Genomic DNA, 20,485 nt, shown 5'->3' on the forward strand with positions numbered 1-20,485 from the left:
ACAGCTTCTCTATCCATTCATTTGTTGATGGGCATTTAGGTTGTTTCCAACTCTTTCCTATTGTGAACAAAGCCGCAATAAATGTGAGTGTGCAGTCTTCCAAGCATCCTGAAAAATATATAACCAAGAGAGGATAAAATAGATGAATGGGACCTTCTAAGGATCAAATGCCCATACTCATCCAATCCAAAACCTTCTCAAACAGGGTAAAAGGGGAAGCTACAGACTGGGAAAAAATATTTGGTAATGTCATGTCAGATAAGGGACTTATATCAAGAATTTATAAAATACTCAAGCAGCACAAGAAGATAAAGGTAAACAACCCAATTGAGAAGTGGGCACAGGATATGAACAGACACTTAGCCAAAGAAGACATTCAGATGGCCAACAAGCACATGAAGAAATGTTCAAAATCCCTAGCTCTAAGAAAGAGGCAAATCCAAACAACTATGAGATATCATCTAACCCCAGTAAGAATAATAAAATGTAACAGAACAGCAAACAACAAATGCTGGCAAGGTTGTAGAGAAACTGGAACATTTGTTCACTGTTGGTGGGAGTGTAAAATGGTGCAACCACTATGGAAGGCAGTATGGAGCTTTCTCAAAATGTTGCAAATAGAAATATCATTTGACCCAGCAATTCCACTACCAATGAAACCATAACCACCACTCAAGCAGATACATATATGCACAGTCATATTTATCATGGCTTTGTTCACAATAGCAAGAGTTTCTTTAGAAGGCTGTTCCTTTCATCTGTATTCTTACAGTTCTGTCTTTCAGAGTTCTAACTGAAAGGAAAAGTTACCTACCTTACCTACCAGATGCTTCTCATGGGCTGGTTGTTCTGTAGGACCTCCTCCCATTCAATGTCTCAAATTCTTTCTCCCTTGCCCTGCAACCTAGCCCATATCTTCTTTTTCTTTCTCGCTCGCTCCCTCCCTTTTACCCTCCCTCCCTCCTTCTCTCTCACCCTCTCTTAAACTCAGTCTCTCACTTGCTCTCTGTTTTAGTCAGCAGATATGTTGCTGATGCTTGAAAATAGTAATAACAATTGAGAAAAGTGCTCCACAATATCAAGCTCAACATTTCTTTCTAGCAGTTTCTCTAGGATTGAATCCGACCTGTGGGTTCAATGTGTACTAAAGAGAAGGAGTGCGAATTGGAAAGGGAGGGGGCAAGAGACGTGAAAAATGGAGGCAAGAAAATTCCTCTGATCAAGCCTCAATTTATTTGAGAAATTCGTGCAATAAATAGGCAACTGTGTAGTCCAGGCTGCCAGGGAACCCAGCCCTAGGCTATCAGTTTACAATAGAGAGGGAGGGGCATGCCTCAAGGCATTGAATTACAGCTATGGATTTAGTGAGGTAAACATATTCCCAGAGATGGGAGGGGTGGCCTCAGGCTGAGCTCAGCCCGCTGCATGTCAGTAGTGAATATAGGCAATGAGGTCCACAGACAAAATAGAGTTGTACATGGCAGAGCTAAGACCTGCTAAAGATGGCTTCCTACATAGGATACTGGTCATTCAAGCCCTTGCTGCCAAAGTACCTTTTCAATGTTTAAAGGATGACTCTCATTTTTATGGAATGTTTGTTACTTAACAAACAAATCTACCACACCAGAGATACAAATCTTTCTGTAATAGTAAAAACAACTAACATTCAATAGTGTATCCACTGCTATCAAGTCCATTTCATTGTGCAGTGACCTTGTAGAAGAGAGTAGAAGTCCCCAGGTTGTTCCCAAAGCTGTAAATTTTGAAGAGAGCTATTTGACTTATCTTTCTTTCATGGTGCAACCAGTAGATTCACACAGCTGACTTTTCAATTTGCTGTCCACTCCTTAATTCACTGCACCACTAGTATTAATTTCTTCAATCTTATTGCATTTAGTTTTTCAGAAAGCAATTGATATTCTTTTGGTTATTTTCCATCCAGAAATGATTAGATGTGATTATGGATCACATCCGGATGAGATTGAAATCACCTAGTTGTTTGGGAATGACTTCCACCTTTTCTTCTTATTCTCTGGTTGGTCTTAATTATATGGGTATAATCACTAGTTCTGTGCTTATGAATCTCATATATTTAGCGGTGACTGAAATATATACTCACACATCCAAATATTGACACACTATTTAATACAGAACACATTATCTTTATTCCTTTATCCAAATTAAGCCTTCTCATTGTCCTTTATTTCATAGCTCAGCGAGCATCCCAATCCCCCAGGTGCCAAACAATCCACCCGGAAAGCATCCTCTGTTCTCTGTCTCTCTCCTCCTCATGTCTAAACACTCTCCAAGGCATCATGTTTCAACATCATAATTATTTCTTGACTTTATTAACTTTTCCCTCCTTTCTTTTTTACTACCTTGTTTCCCAAGGATCTCTGGTGGCTGAATGGAGCAAATATAGATTGCCCACTGAAAGATCAGCAGTTTGAAACATTTAGCCTTAGATGAGGCAAAGTGCTTCTGTAAAAATATCCAATCTTGGAAATTCTATAGGCAGTTCTTTTCTGTCCTATTGAATTACGATGGGACAGTGAATTCTCCAGGATTCTAAAAAGTCTCAAAATTAGTCCATCCCACTTCAAGTTTAAAGGTATATATATATTTTCCATATTCCTCTTAAAAAGATGACTGTTTAAATGTTTTTTCTGTTTATAATTTTTCACAGTCACTTTCTTGTTTAAAACTTTTCACTGAAATTATATAAAGGACTATAAATTTTTATATCTATATCCTAATCTATTTACATTTCTGTCAATCTATTTAATGTATATATATATATATATATTTAATGTATATATATATATATATATATTTAATGTATATATATATATACACATACATATATATATACACACACACACACATATATATACACATATATATAGAGAGAGAGAGGCAGAGACAGAGAGACAGACAGAAAGAGAGAGAGAGAATTATAAGCATTCCTGAGTTTGTCTTCCTGAGAAGTGAAATTTTTAGAGTAAGCAATAACTAAGAAAGCACTGATAGAGCAGTGTGTTACATAATGGCCAATAAGTCATTGGCTCGAATTCACCAGTTACTTTACATGACAAAGTTGAGAAAAAGTCCGCTTCCATTAAAATTTACAGAGTCACAAAATTCCAAGTCACAAAAGGACAAACACTGCATAACACCACTATTACATAGCAAGACTGCCATGTGGTTTAGAAGGAGAATAGGAAAAGAATAAACAGATGAACACTGTATTGGAACAGATAAAGGAAAGAACTGTTTAAAAGTAATACACAATTAGGCATTATGTGTATGACAAGGTGCGTTTGTATTGCAAAGTGGACTAGAGGAGGGAGGGAGGGAAATATTGTGAAACAATAAATGAATGAATGAATGAATGAAAATATTTTCTGTAAACCTTCATTAAAATAATAATTAAAAGAAATAATTTTATTATTAAAAATAATAACATTTACAGTCTTAGAAACTCAATGGAGGTTCACAATCAGCTCAGCAGCAATGGGTTGATAAGGACAGAGCATGAAAGAAAAAGATAAGGATATATATATATCTCACCCGGTTCTATGATGTTTGACTTCAGTTTATCTTATCTTATCTTATTGGCAGCAGAAAATGTGTCTTTTGGGTTTATCTTACATGAATGAAAGAGGGAAAGCATTTATGTAAAATAAATCCAAAAGGCAAACTCTCTGCTGGCAAAATGAATGATAAACAGAATTCAGGTTGCATGTGAATGTTTATTAATATAAAGGTTTCAAAGTTGAGAACTGACCATACCCCCTGACAAACTCTGCAGCAACAACAAAAACCCAGGCATAATTTGAAAAGCTGGGTTGAGGACATGGACTTAGATCAATTTACTGCAAAGAGTAAAAAAAAAAAAAAAAAGACAAGAGTAACCAAGAAGTTGATAGTTCCCCCAAAATAGAATTCCACTGATGTGAAATTACAGCTCCTAGGTATGACCATTAATAGCATTTCAGATGCTAAAACAGGGCATCTTTCTACCCTTCTAACCTTCCCCTCAGGGCAGCCTTGAAGGCTGGTGAATACTTATTACTAACAGCACTGTTTTGTTTTTTGGAATGCTAATGTAGATCCCCAGTGACATCATTCCACTCAGAGACAGCTGATAAGTCAAATATAGTTTCTCAGGGTCCTCACTGTATTTTTCTTTTCTAAAGAATTCAATTTGGGGCTTGATTCCTGTAAATGTATCTCCCTTGCATTTAACAACAACAACATGCATAATCCCTCCTTTCACACATGCATGTGCATGTGCAGACTCTTTCTAAATCCCTTCAGAAAGTAATTTATAAACTGTAGTCTTAATTATTTAGGAGTGACACTATTAGTCTCCGTGAGAAGTCTTGCCCATGTTAGTATGATGATTGTAGTTGTCAATGGTATTATAATAAACTTTCTTACACCGTTGAGTAAAAAGAAAAAATTCCCTTAAATTTCAGAATCGAGTGTGTGTGTGTATAGTGTCTTAAAAGTTGTTCTCTATTAATAGTAGAAAACTTTTAGATGGCACATTCCATACAAGAAATGTGTTTTTTTAGCAGTGTCTCATTTGTCAGACTCTTAGAAAAGGAAGACGTGTATTTGCATGCTGTTCTTCTGGGTTTATGTATAAATGTATGGAAAACCTTGCTTTGGTACAGAAATAGAAGGACATCATGCTTGGCATAGCAACATATTGGTCCAGGAAGAGACGGAAGTGAAAAAATAATAAAAGGAAGAAAGGTCAAATGCTAAAGTGATAGATTGGAGTGAGAAAAAAAGATAAATTCTTGATAATGTAAAAATTATTTGTTTTATTCCTCTATGAAAAAAAAAATTGTAAACAACCCTTCTTTTTATAGCTACGCTCCGTATTGACTAAATGACTTCATTCTATGTTCTTGCAGGCATTAAGCACAGACTATTTTTCATTTTCTGCCAATGACTTTTATTTCAGGTTTGTTTGTTTGTTTGTTTTTAATTTTGTTTGTTGTTTTTTTCCCCCTGCAGTTACAAAAAGGTTTATTTCACAGTTTATAATTTATATTTCGTTAAGAAGCTGTTGTTGAACATTTTTTTCTTTTTTTGCTGGAGATTAAAGTTGATCTTGGCTGCAGGAAATATCTGAAGTAAAATATTAATTGCTCCATCGTAAAGAATATTACAATTAATTTACTGACTTGCCAAACGTTCATAATTCCAAAGGCCGTGACTGACACTCTGTGGTTAAAGTTGGAACTACAATATTTTTTCATAATTCCATTTTATTTCACAATTTAAGCTGCCCAGTTGTTTTTAACATATATTCATTAGGCAATTAAAATTTTTACCTCCTGTTTTCATTATGTTTTAAGCTTTCTGGGGAATATCATTATTAGTTCAAAAATTTTATTTTCTTTAATATGCTGTTATTATGTGCCATTGAGTTCGAACCAACTCATAACTGATCTTTCAACAGGATTTTAGAGGCTTTCAGTTACACGGGAGGATGCCGTCTTTCTTCCTTGAAGCTGCTGATGGATTTGAACTGCATGCTTTTGGGTTGGCAGCACGATACCTTGCCACTGATCCACAAGAGTGCCCTTGTGAATTTGTAGGTTGATAGATAATAAAAACAAGTCTAACACGATTGCAAAAATAAAATGGCAAATCTCTTCTTCAAATTAACATTTTCACGTCCCACATGAAAGTGAACTAAACTTTTATATTGTGCAATAATGTAAAAAGAGGAAGGTTATTTTCTAAAAGCTTTATTTATATCTTATTTGGCAATCGCTTTTTACATCACAGGCTTCAAATGGTCCCAGGCAATTTGAGCCACTTTCCCTCTGCCCCACCTGCGGAGAAATGGTAATAGATACATCATCAGAGTCTCATAGAGAAAGGATTGTAACCCAAATGACATAGGAAAAGAAAAAAGAAGGGGTGATTTTTTGTTGTTGTTGTTCCATTTCTGGATCATCTGTGTTAAAAAAAATCATTCTATGAGGCAAATTAGCGTCAGAGGTGGTATATTTCATTGAATCTGCATTCCTGTCTTTTACCTCTGGACATTCAACCAGTCCTCATAAGGTCCTGGCCAACAGAGGCAGACTTTTCAACTGTAAACTACAAATGGATTTTAGTACTGATGCAACATGGTCATTCACAGAAATAGTTTCAATAGTAGATAGAATGTAATACCAACTCCAGTTCTTGGAACTTTCCAAAGCTTATTTGAGTATAGAATATAAAGAATGGAGATCTATAGTTTATGAGGTCCAAGATAATATTGGCAGGCAGGTATGATTCTTTATCAGCTTTCATGTTTTAAATGTTCTGCACAAACATTTTCATTTATTTCTCTCTTTTTACAGGAGCTCATGAGACAATTGTTACTTGCCTTCAGTATATTCTTGTTCATGATGACTTCATGTTTGTAAAGCTGTACTCTATTAGGTTTTCAAGGCTATATGTTGTCAGAGAAGATTGCAGACTGGCCTTGTGAGGATCCTTCAGGATTCCCCCCCCACACACACACACACCTACTAGTAGTGTCTTAGATTGGTGAAATGGTGTAGGATGGGGCAAGGTTTAGATCTGTTATTCATAGAATTGCTGTGAGTCATAAGAGAGAGTTCTGTTGGCCTAGAGGATAGAAAGTTATACTGCCAAGTCAAAGGTGGTTGATTTTAATCTACGGCCCTCAGGACTAGTCTTAAGTGTTTTTGGTCAAACATTCTTCCAAGTGATAAAGCACTGGTCTGTCAATTTGCTGTACAGAGGTAACTCATGGTTGTTGTGATGGAAAACACTGTGATACTCACTTGTCAAATGCGATAATGGTTACTCATGATGGACAATGGTGGAGCTCTCAGTTTAAACTGACTTAGAAGCAGGAGTGGCATCCACTTCCGAAATAGTTTGTCTCCAGAAATTCAATGAACTTGGAGAAATGATGAAAGTTATATTCAGATCTTTCATTCATAAGGTCGCTATGAGTTATCTATGACTCGACAGCACTTAACAAAAACAATGACAACTAAACACTTAAATCTTTGCATCACTCAGTGATATCCTCATAGGAGAAGGTTTTGCTGTTCTTAGGTGTCAACTAGTCAAATATAGCTCACAGTTACTCCATAAAAAATAGCTTTTTTCCTTGCACTATCCTGCATGATTTTCACAATCTCTGAAATACTCAAGCCCATAATTACAGTAACTATTATCAATCTCTATTGTTGAAGGGCTTTTCTTTCTGAACTTCTACTTTTCCCAGCTCAGTATCCTTTTACAAAGACTGATCTTTCCTAAAAACATGCCCAAAGTATGTGAGATTAAGTTTCCATTACCCTTGCCTCCAAGGTATATCCTGGTTGCTTTTTTGCCAAGAATTTGTTTGGGGTTTGTTTTGTTTTTGTTTGTTTGTTTGTTTTCACAGTCTGTAATATATTAAATACTCTTCGTTAACACGACAACTCAAACATGTCAATTCTTCTTCTATTATCTCTTGTCACTGTCCAACTTTCAGATGCATAGGAAGAAATTCAAGAGGAGCTATGTTGGCCTAGTGGCAAGAAGCTATTCTGCAATCTTGAAGGCACATGGTTCAAATCCACCAGATGCTCCTCAGAAGAAGGAGGGGCAATGTCCTCCAGTGCCAGTTGATCTGATCTGACAGTACACAACAAGACCAAAGAAAAGCAAGTAATTCAAAAGACCATGACTTGGATATGGCACACTTTAGTCCTTAAACTGTCATTGTTTCTCTTTAGCATTTTTGGAAGGTCCTTGACACCAAATTATGCCACACTAAATCAGTTCGATGAATACATATTAGAAAGTATGTTCAGAATGGGAAGAAGTCTCATCAACAACATACATTATGCAGTTCACACAAACTTACCCAAATTGAGGAGGACCTAAAGTGTTTGCTACAGAAATTCAAGGACTGTTCTTTCCAATATGGATTAAAGCTAACCAAAAAGAAGACAAAGATTCTCATCACTGAGCTAATTAAATAGTATCACTGTAATAGATGGAAAAGAGACTGAGGTTGTTAATAATTTCAGCTTGCTTGGCTCCAGAATCAACAGACTTGGCACAAGAAGCCAAGAAATCAACAGATGACTTGGTCTAGGGGAAGCTGCTATTATGGACTTCTCTAAAGTGCTAAAGAGCAATGATGTCTATCTGGAGACTTAAGTGTGCCTGGTTCAGGCTATGGTTTTTACAGTTACTTGCAATGCATCAAAGGTGCATTGCTACACAATGACCAAAGGTGGCAGAAGAAGAATTGATGCCTTTGAGCTATAGTGCTGGAGAAGAGTATTGACTGCCAAAAGAATAAGCAGGAAAGGGTGAAACCAGGCTGCTTCTTGGAGGTAGAGTTTGTGTTTGGTTTTTTGGGTTTTTTTGTTGTTTTTCTTTTTAAAAATATTTTTTGTACTGTTTTACTTGCAAAGTTCATACACATTGTTTTTTATACCAGATCTTTCCCATTTGCATTACCCACCCCTCCCTATACCCATCAAATTGCGCAACTCTATTATTAACCACCCTACCCTGCCCCTACCCATCCTCAGCCCTTTGCTCTCCCTCTTCGTCCCTCGAATCCTCATACATCTTCTATAATAATGTTCTTATACAGTATAGCACTCCCTGACATCAAAAGCTACTACACAGCAGTAGTAACCAAAACACCATGGTACAGGTACAATGACAGGAACATAGATCAATGGAACAGAATTAAGAACCCAGAAATAGATCTAGCTATCTATGGTCAACTGATATATGATAAGGAAATAAAACCTATCAAATGGAGAAATGACAACCTCTTCAACAAATGGTGCTGGCAAAACTGAACTGCTACCTGCAGAAAGCTGAAACAGAATCCACATCTCACCATAAAGAAAAATCAAGGTGTATCAGAAATCTGGGAGTAAAGCCCAAAACCATAAAGATCACCAGAGACAAACTTGGATCAAGCTTAGAAGACCTACTCTACGGTATAAAAGAGAATGCCAAATACAGCCAGAAGTGCACAATTTGAAGAGGATAAAATTGATGAGAATAAAATTATCTTCTAAAGATTAAATCCCTGCATGCATCAAAAAAATTTTCCAACAGAGTGAATGAAAACCTACTGATTGGGAAAAGCATTTGCCAACACCATTTCAGATAAGGGTCTCATATTAAAAGTTTACAGAATCCTACAGGGCCTCCACAAGAAAAAAGAATGATAACCCGATTACAAAATGGGCAAAAGACATACAAAGACTTTTCACAGAGAAGGATATTCAATGGCCAACAGGAGGAAAGATTTTGAAGCTCCTTCTCATATACCTTTGGCACGTGGCCAGGATGGACCAATACTTGGAGAAGGACATCAGGCTTGGAAGGGTTGGAGAGACAGTACACGACAAGACCTTAAATGAGATAGATTGACACAGTGATTGGGGTAATAGGGGTAGGTGTGTCAGAGAGAAAGAGACTGATTCAGGATAAGGCAAGGTTCAGAGTTATTGTATGTAGGGGTTGCTATGAGTCACAGGCAGATGATTTGATGGCACATAAAAACAATAACAATACAACTACAAGGATACAGCAATACCCTAGCTGAAGGTCAAGATAGTCTATTTGTCTATAAGTAGTAGCAATATAAAGTATGATAGAGATAAGAGATATATTGAGGGTTTCATGAAATGGTTATTTGGAGAGATAAAGAAAAGTACACTTGACAGAGACAGAAAGTTCCTCAAAATGAGAAGTTCAAAGACAGGGAGTTTTACTTTGTATAAATTTAGCATGCTGGGAAGAGGAAGGAAGGAGTTATCCTCATAGTGCATGGTAAGAACTTAGGATGAGATCCTGTGATATTCAGCTCAGAAAAGGAGACTTTAGATATAGGGTATCCATATTACCTAAGGTTTTTAGTGGAAATTGTATTTATGTCATACTTTATATATTGTAAGTTAATGTAATAATACTGTGAAATATACATATTAACTTGTTTCTCCAACTGTACCAATAATGTTGTTATAGATTTATTTTTCCTTGTTTACTAATTTTTACTACTTTTTTCACTTCAGGACTCAAACATAATTGAAAATAAACATAAATAAACCAATCTCTGGTAATGATATACTTTTGTTAGCATTGTTAGGTGCCATTGAATCACTTTCAAATCATACTCGTTGTATAACTGAACAAAATATTGACCAGTCCTGTTCCATCCTCATGAACTTTTCTATATTTGAGGCCATTCATGTCACTCTGTTTCATTGAGAGTCTTCCTTTTTGGGTTGACATCCACTTTTCCAAGAGTGATATACTTCTCTGGAGGTTAGTACCCACCCTCATAACTCATCCAAAGTACATAAAACAAAATATCACTATCCTTATTCCAAAAAGCATTCTCATTTCACTCCTTTCAAAACATTTTTTTCCATTATACTGGCATTTTATAGTGTATTTTAATTTTTCATTAACACTGTAATTTCAAGATACTAATACCTCATTGATATTCCTTATTCATCATCCAATTTTTGCATGTATAATGACATTGACCCAAGCATCGAGAACTCTCCTTCATAGGATCGCTATGAGTCACCTGCGACTCGACGGGCATTTAACAACAACAACAACAATGACATTGAAAGTACCAAGGCTTGGATCAGGCACGCGGGATTCGTTAGAGCAACATTCTTGCTGTTTTGCATTTTACAAGATCCCTTGCAGCATATCTGCTCAATGCAGTGCATAGATTGATTTACTGACATCTGCTTCATGGGCATTTATTGTGGGTCCAAATAAGATTAAATTTTGCTATCGATAGTATTTCAATTCTTTATAATGCTCTCATTGATCCACTGGTGAGGATTTTTATTTTCAGTTGAGGTTTAATACATATTAAAGGTTGTAGTCTTTGATTTTAATTACTAATACCATTAAGTCTTCTTCCAGCAAACACGATTGTGTCATCTGCATAACTCAGATTATCTTGAAACTTCTTTAATAATTTTAATTATTTGCTAGCCTACAATTACATATGTATTGTGAACAGATAATCTCAGCCACAACTTTAAAACAAAACAAAAACCTACACAGTATCTCCTTATTCTAAAATTCTGTAATATTAGGTTACAGCCCTGTCAAATGTAGGGTGAGCTGTTATATACCATTAATTTGGAACTTACTCATAGTTGACCCTTTAGAAGGTTTCCAGATGTAGTAAATTGCCTATCTTTCTTCCATGGAGCAGTTCCTGTATTTAAACTAAGTACCTATAGTTTGACAGTATAACTCAACTTATTTTCACTAAACTGCCAGAGTTTCCTAATCAAGAGTATATATCACCATAATATAGATAATACGTAAGCGTTTGGTTCATTTTTTACCACTTCTACTTGTTCTGGAGCAGAACCTTTAATTTCCCTGTTCTTAGCTGTGAAATGTGGCTGTTAATAATATTTACATCATAGTGTTATTATGAAGACTCAATTGGTTATTTTTTTTACTTACATGGCACAGAACAGAGCACATAACACGTACTATTCAAGTGTTTGCTGACAACATACTTGTGTTAATTTTAGACTGGCATGTCACTAACTTGTGTCATCTTTCCACAGTTTCTTTCTCTAAATTATGAGGAATTAAAAGGTGAGCTAGAACTAAATTTTATTTTTTAAAAAAACCTGCTTCTTTTTTATTTAAAAGTTTGTTAGGCCTGAATGTCACAGGCCTGAGGGCTGCTGTTACTTGTGTTTGGGAAGAACATTGTTCTAAGTGGTACAGCACTTGTCTGTCAGTTTGCTGTACTGAGATAACTTGGGCTTGCTATGATGCTGAGTGCTGTGCCACTGGTGTGTCAAATGCCATAATGGTTACCCATCATGGACAGTGTTTGTAGAGCTCCCAAATTAAGAAAGGCTTGGAAGCAAGATTGGTATCCACTTCCTAAACAACATGCCTTTGAAAACTCTATGAACATTAGAGATATAACTATAGTTATAAAACAGAGTTCAGATCTTTTGCTCATTGGTTTGCTGTGAGTCATAATCGATTCAATGGCACTTAACAACAGCAACAACAACAACAACAATAACTTCCTTTTCTGGATACAAAGTTACACCATTCAGGTATTTTATTGAACAAATACCAACATGGTATTAATTTTGTCAGTTTTACATAAATTCTGATATTATGGACTATCATTAGGATGGGGAGATCTGGTGGCCTAGTGGTAAGAATCTATGCTACAATCCCGAAGGCACACGGTTCAAATACACCAGCTGTTCTGTGAGAGAAGCATGGGCAAGCTTCTCCCTTGTGATTTTTGCCTCTGTAAAACTGTTGGAGGGTCAGCTATAGGTTGGTTCCAACTCAATAGTACACAACAATAACACAACAGACATTAGCATGTGTGTGTGTGTGTGTGTGTGCGCGCGCGTGCACGCGCTTGTGTGTGTAAATAATGAAAACTGCATTGAAGCAGATGAGGGTAAGAATTGTTTAAAAGGAATATATGATTGATTGGGCCTTATTTGCATGACAACAGTCCAGAATAAGAAGTGCATAGCAAAGTGGACTGAGGTAGAGGTGGTGAGGGAGGAAATTGTACAACAATGAATATGTTTTTTTAAGAGAAAAGCAAACTAGGGGATGGTAGGGAGGAAAATGTGCAATAGTGAATGAATGGAAATCCAAGTTTTCTGTAAACTTTTGTTAAAATCACAATAAAATTTTTTTGGAAGCAAAGGGATGAAGAAGTGCAGGGGGAAGGGGGTTAATCATGAGATTGTACAATTTGATGTGGGGGGCTAAGGGAAATTGAAAGAATCTCTTCTTGAAAACAATGTATTCCAATTTTGTAAATAAACTTGTAGGGGAAAAAAAACCCCAAAATTATTTATAAACATAAATTAAAAGAGAGAGAGACAGAGAAAAATGGATGATTGGGGAGAGAAAATGTGATCCTGGGAGAAATTTTGAGAGAGGAGGGTGAGAAGAGGGCAGAGAGGCAGAGAAGGGGAGGGGGCTAGAGAGAGAGGTACTCTGGAGAAGAAGGGGAGAGGGAGGAGGAGCAAAAGGGAAAGAGACTGAAAGAGACTGACTTCATTTTCAAGTAAGAAGATAATGCATCCTAATGAAGTACACCTAAACTTACTGTGATTTAGTTCAGTTGAGTCTTAGGACATTGGTGGGCTGGAATGAGAGACAGATGTGAAGTTTCAAAACTAAAACCTCAAAAATTTGTACTTCATTTGATTGACATCTGTTGGTGACTGAAGGGCAATTTCAGTTTTAGGAGATAAGAAAATAATTTTTCAGCATTTGAAATGCTTAATAAATGGGGTGAAAATTGCAGAATTGAAACCTCACTTGGCAACATAAATTTAACAAAATGTGCTTTTATGTCTTCACAATATAATATTACAACTCACCACATCATTTAGGTAGATAGCTGACAGCTCTGACAGGCTTGTGATCCTCCAGGCTGATACACAATTACTTTCGGTGACGCCAGCTCATCAACAGATGTAGATAGCAGAGCATGCACCTATATAGTTCTGAAAACAGTGATTACATAATTTTTAGAAAAGCTAGCAGTGGGGAGGACAGAGAAAGAAGGAACTAAATGTTCTTTCAGTAAAGAGTAACTGAATGAGATTGCAAACGTTTAAATGTAGGACATATACTACAAGGCATTGACGGAGGCCCAGCTGTCAAAGTTTTGAAAAGCTTGTATGATTTGACCTAAAAGAAAACATCAAGCATAATCAAAGGAGTGAGGATTGAGCATTTAGAATTTGTGTATGCTTTTTTGTAGTTATCTTCCTTACTATGACAGCAATAATGTTATTTTGTGAGAGGACTATGTTTTTAAAATTTTTTATTGTCATACTTTATATTCCATGAGCCTTGTGTCATTAGGTTACATCCAAGAATTTTCTATCTCAGATACTGATTGCATAAAATGCAAATAACAATACAAAAGATTATTGTCAAGTACCGAAGAGTCAGAAATGATCCATAGGTGACCCTCCAGTGGGTTTTCAGAGGCAGTTAATTGCAACAGAGGAGACTGCCCATCCTTCTCCCATGGAGCAATCGGTAGCCTCGAATCACCTGCCTTTGAGAATGCTGCACAGCTTCTTGCCATTAAGCCGCCAGAGCTCCAAATCATTCAGCTCTGTGTGGAAAAAGTTTAGTGGCTACATAAGCATCAACTCCTAACTTTTAGACCTTTTCATTTGTTTAATGTTTCATATGCAGAGAGTGGGAGCAGATATAGGTCAACACCACAGATGAGTTGTTGGTACCTTCGAGTTGCCTATGACTTATAGCTACCCTATGTAAAACAGCTCTAAACCCTGCTCTATCCTGTGTCAATCTCACTGTCTCCACCACAACTAATCCCATTACTCCAGTCACTGAGTCAATCCACCTCATAGAGAATCTTCCTCTCCTGCGCTGTCCCTCCACCCTACCAAGTATGACGTCCTTCTTCAAGGACTGGTCCCTTCTTGTTACATGTCCCAAGTATATCAGACAAAGCTTCAGAATCTTTGTCTCATTGAAAAAAAAATCAGTTCCTAGTTCTTTGCAACCCAGCAAACATTTCTTAAATAACTATCATATATTAAATACTGAAGGAATAGGAAAAGAAACAAAAGACAGTTCTTTAACTTCCAGAACTGACAATTTAAAAGGAAAGAAAAAATAAACTCAGTCTTTTGATCCATTGAGAAATCTTGGAAAGTACTTAGGCTGATATTAAGCAAGCAATTTTACATTTTTGAAGGATGGCCCAAGGTAAACATAACACAGTAGTGAAGCATCTTTCTGTTTAAATAATTACGGGTACGTTGTCTTTGCCAGACTAATCATCAGGTTGATAATTTTTCTTATTGATGTCCATTTGTGTTGCCTACTCACTGATGCTTTTTCTCTCCAAATTAGTTTGTGTGGCAGTGTGGAAGAACCACCACATGAGGACGGTGACCAACTATTTCATAGTCAACCTTTCTCTGGCTGATGTGCTTGTGACCATCACCTGCCTTCCAGCCACGCTGGTCGTGGATATCACTGAGACCTGGTTCTTTGGACAGTCCCTTTGCAAAGTGATTCCTTATTTACAGGTATTTTTTTTTTTTTAACTCCACAGTCTTCGGGTCAAACATTGAAACTATTGGGAAAATGTTTGCAATCATAGTCTTTGCGCACTAGTCACCTGGTTGGTGAGTTAAGGAAGAAATCTCCCTATGGAACATGTTCCTACTGTCAAGGATAATGATATGTGAAACTTTCAGGCAAAACAAGCTAATCTCTAAATAAAATGCAAGTAACCCTAAACCCTAACTCATCATTATATGCTGCAGAACTTTTTAAACTGTTTTGCTGAATTGGGATTTTGTTTTTGGTTTTTTGTTGATTTGGGTTTTTTTGTTGTTGTTTTTTTGTCAATTCCCATGGTGTTTTATTGGGCAGACTGGAATGGGGCAAAGAGGCTGTGTGCCAAAAGAAGAAGGTGTTGGGCTACTTGGTGGTGAACCTTCACTCAAAAAACCAAAAACATTATATTGGTTTGCATACAAAGTTTGTATACATTGTGTTTCACACTATCCTGCATTCATACTGTGTTTCATGCAATCATTCCCATTCGTTGTGGTTTTATAATTAATCACTATCGAACCATGTCCTCTATTACCTTGCCTTTCCAGTTCTTTGCCAAATCTTTCCCATTTCCTTTAAAACGTTTTACCTTTTTGATCCTTAATTTCCCTCTTGAAAAAGAAAGAGCTTGAGCAAATTGATGTCCTTTTCAGGCAAAATAATCTAGGCTATCTTTTCACAAGTGTTTTTCATTTCATACTGAAGCAGTAAGAGTCATATGATCAAAGCCACGTAGCTAACAAGCCTTCCTGGGTGTTCTCAAATATCGAGTTAATCACAGGGTTGCACTATTTGATGAGTTGAGGCAGGGGTGGGTACAGAAAGTAGGAAAGATCCAGTGTGAAAAACAATGTATATGAACTTTGTAAGTAAACCAGTATAAAATAAAAAATTTATTGAAAAAAAATCAAATATCAGAGATGGAATCTCTAATCCAACATTAACTGTATGGCTTTGAATCACAAATATAAACTTTTTATAATTCATGTATTCAAAATAGGATGATTTTCAAAGTAGCTATCTACATGATTATTGAAACATTTTATTTAGATGCTTTATATAAATCATAATGCATAGAATTAAGTCAGAAGATGATAGTCTTAAAAAAGTCATAGCATGTCTTTCAGAAACATTATCATCATCTTCATTATCAGAAACATATTTCATTGCTCAATAGAAAAGCAGTCTTTCATTATGCTGAGTGAAATATCTCAGTTGCAAAAGGACAAATATTGCATGGTGCCACTGCTGTAAAATGGGGCTGATATCAGGTTGGGGGTAAGACTGAGAAAAACTGGATAAATTGTGTATAATGCACTGAAACAGATGAGGGAGTGGATAATTTAAAAGCAATATATGATAGGGTATTATGGTTATCACAAGAGTCCACAATTAAGGTTGCATAGTGGAATGTACTTGGGGTGGTGGGAGGGGTGCGCGGGGATTGTGTACCAGGGAGGGAGTCTTTCTTTTACTTTTGAAAGAGAGGAGCGAACCGGGGGGCGGGGGGAGAGGGCTGGGTGGGTAGAGAAGTGCAGCAATGAATGAATGGAAATCCAAATTCTCTGAAATGTTCATTAAAATTATTTGATAAAAAAGAAAAGCAGTCTTTCCATGAAAACATTGCACTAGAAATTGAGGATATTTCCATAATATAATTGTCTGATTGTTCTTCCAATAGCTCTAAGAGCTTTAAATAAGAGCTTCAATATAACTCTGCACAGACTGCACCACCAGAGCTCCCTGAGAGATCTGAGAAAGTGGAGTAGTGATTAAAGAAATGTGAACTAAAAAGGGAGTGATTTGAACTCACCACCTTCTCCAAATGAGACATAGGTATCATTCAGCTTCTGTAAGGACTTACAGGCCCAGAATCTCTACTGGGGTAGGGGGGCAGTTATATTCTACCTGATAGTCTCTTTGAATCTGAACTGACTTATAAATCAGTAGATTTGGTTTTGGTAAAGAGTTTTGAAGAAAAGATTCTCAAGTTAATGGCTCCAGACACACAGTATCCAAAGGACTGAATTCTCATAGAATTGAGTCAGCATGTGGGAAGAAGTAGCTATTCACAACTTGTAGTTCCATAGCTTTCTCTTCAGTCCTTGCTTCACCCATGTTTCTACACTGTGTGGTGGTAACATTTGCAAGAATACAGAAGGAACATAGATTATGTTCCAATGACATGCATTTGGAAGAGGTCACAAATTTAATTTAGCTCATTACTAGAAATTATGTTGCATAGGCTCTTGGAACGGCAATATTACACAGAGATATTTAACCCAGAAGTTCTTCAGTGGCCTCCTAAGAAGAAAAGTGATCACTTTTTTCAGGTCATGGTGATTCAGAAATCGCTGAAAGACTAAAAAAAAAAATGGGAAGACTTATAGGATTGATGCAAACATTAAGTTTAATTAGAAGGTTAGTTTGATTTACTGAAACCATAAAGAGATTACAAACATTAACCATAGTAATTTTTCTTCCCTGAGAGAGAGAAATAACACATTAACCAAAATTGAAAAATATCATTATAGAAACAAAATCATAGCTATAGGGTTGCTCTAAAGGTTTTATTTTTTCTTTTCTTTTTTTTTTTCCATAGAGACACTAGGGAAATCACAAATAGCAGAAAATGCTAATATTTTACTTATCTCTCCAGTACTTCTAGTTAGTTATTTATTAGTCTTGATTTCAATAATTGCCCTGGTGGAAATCTGCCCAGAATCTTCAAAGAGATGGGGAAATTTCATATTATTTTGATAAAAATTATTTCCCAGTAGGTAGTGGGGCAAGTTTCAGGTGGAGGTGTAATCATCGTGGGACAAGTGTAGTACTACTGTTCTAATAAACAGTGATACCTATTGGAATATTAGATAGTCTAGAGTCTTCTATGTAATAGAGGCCAGACTTGAAGCAGTCTGATGAATGATACAGATCATGTTGTTTTTGTTGTTACACCCCATCAACTCAACAACAACTCATAGCTACCTTATAAACATCCTAACGTTGCCCTACCTATCTTGTGCCAGCATCATGAACTCTGTCTTCCCCAAGCTTATTGTGGTAGTCACTGCGTCAAACCATCTCACTTCCCCTCTTTCTATAACACCCCCAGCACCACCCCACCTTTCCCAGATTGATGTCTCTCTCCAAAGCCTGGTAACTCCTGAAAATACACTCACAGGAAATAAGACAAACTTTTACCATCCTTCACTTTAAGGAGCACTCTTAATGCACTTTGTCAAGACAGATTTGTCTTTTTGGCAGTCCATGGCATGTTCAGTAGTCTTAAACAACAGTTCAATTCATGGCCTTGATTTGTCTTCTATCATCCTTATTCTTTGTGCAACTTACAGTTGCCAAGGAAGCAATTGAAGGGAACATGGCTTGGAACAGACACATCTTCATCTTTGCATTGACATCTTTGTTCTTAATGATTTTGGAAAGCTCCTTGCCTGCAGATTTCAATGTAGCACATCTTTTGATTATCTAACTCATGACAGGTAGATGCGCTTAGTAGCACTGAGGATCTTTGTTCACACAGGATACTCACAATCTACAGTTAATGGAACAACTTGGAGTATCTGCTTCTGTTGAAGCTGTCTAGCCTAGGAAGCTTCTCAGTTGGTTCTCTCCTCCATGAATCAGGAGGAAATTATCAAATAACCACAAGATCCGAGATGTCTGATGGAAAAGAACAGACTCATTCATTACCTTATTCAACATTATTTTTTGAGGGAAAGTTGTAAATGCAAGAGTTTGGTGTAGCGTATCTACATTATCTCAGTATGTATTATCCCTTTTCCAGTGTTCCCAAATGGAAGAATAGAATGTCCCCAAGTGGCAGAGACAGTGCCAGTGGGCACTAAGCTTATCATGAAATTTGAATCATTTTTCCCTCCTCACAGGTGTGATGCTCTGAATCTGATGGCTTTTATTTCTAATACAGTATTCATGTCCTACTGAACATTGAAAAACACGTTATATAACGCCTAATCAGATTTTCAGGTCATTGAATACATTTAAGGTTATTTGAGCATTTGCTAACTATGAATGATATGCTCATTTTTTAAAAAATAATGCAAAATAGAATAATCTTTCTATTTTTTAGTGATATATTGTAACTTTAAAAAAAAACTTACAAAGGTCTTACATTTCACTGATGTAATAGAACTTCCAATAATTAAAATAACCTTTTTTTGTATCCTTAATAAAACTATAAATCCAAGATGACTCACACTAATTATGATATTTGCTGGATGATGATCATATATTTCTTGGAAAAATTGTATTATTTCAGTTCTTTTCCACATTCACAGAAGCAGCTCCTAATTTTTTAGAGTGATTTTTTTTCTTACATTGGAATAAATATGGATAGTGTCACTGTATTTCCTATGCCTAACATAGGAAATATCTGGGAGGGAAAATCACCCCAAAAAAGCAGGCTATCAATGCTGGGTTATGAGACAGACTTACTCTCTCAGCCACAATTTTCCATCCTCCGAACTGTTAGTTTTCTTTTGATAGTTCTCTGATACCCTTTTGGGATGTCTATTGACTGGCCTGAAAGGGGTTCCTTTCCTACCAAAAACAGAGTCTCTAAGGTAACCCTGTGTAGAATGTGGCCATTGGGTGGGTGTTCAGACACCTGAAGATTGAAGGAAAGTCAAAATATGTCATTCCACTTTCTTCACAGTATCCATAAAACACACTGGATTAATTTCTCAAATCCTTTATTATTAGGCTAACTTGAGCTAACCCTAGAGTTAAAATAAAAGAGAGAAGCAAAGAATACATTTGTAGGAATAGAAAACAATAACAAAATGCTAGTATATATTTTTATAACTTACTCGAAGTATTTATAATTGGATGAGAATTATTTGTGTATGTGTGTGTCATATACATATATTAAACACTTCATCAGCAGTTTATCAAAGGTCCATTCAATGAGGGTTGTACTTTTAGATTAACCATAACAACTGTATATTCTCTCACTATTTTTTGAGACAGAGAAGTCTCTTCGTTAGCCCTAAGTTATTAACTATTACTACAGTAGCAGTAGAAAAAAATACTTGATATGACATTAAAATGTCGTTTATGCTGCTCCTCTACTATTGACACTGGTTGATTATTATTTACAAATAACAAATCACCAAGCCCTAATAAATACTTTATACTTGCACTTGCTAGAAAACAATCATGATCCAGAAGCTACAAGCAGTCAAGTTTTTTTTCCCTTTTTTTTCTATATTTTATTAATTTTCATAAACATTTACAGAGATTTTGGGTTTCCATTCATTCATTGTTG

General features: G+C 36.2%; 1 protein-coding gene across 1 annotated transcript in view; it reads left to right on the forward strand.

The window, feature by feature from the left end:
* Positions 1-20,485, forward strand: part of HCRTR2 (hypocretin (orexin) receptor 2) — a 156,363-nt gene that overhangs the window by 83,343 nt on the left and 52,535 nt on the right. The window contains exon 2 of the mRNA XM_006893137.1: positions 14,965-15,143. Coding sequence (XP_006893199.1) covers positions 14,965-15,143 — 179 coding nt within the window. The remainder of the gene's footprint in view (positions 1-14,964; positions 15,144-20,485) is intronic.

The sequence above is a fragment of the Elephantulus edwardii genome, unplaced genomic scaffold, assembly GCF_000299155.1.
Source record: "Elephantulus edwardii isolate Elephantulus edwardi_28Jun2011 unplaced genomic scaffold, EleEdw1.0 scaffold00124, whole genome shotgun sequence".
In the NCBI taxonomy this organism is placed as follows: domain Eukaryota; kingdom Metazoa; phylum Chordata; class Mammalia; order Macroscelidea; family Macroscelididae; genus Elephantulus; species Elephantulus edwardii.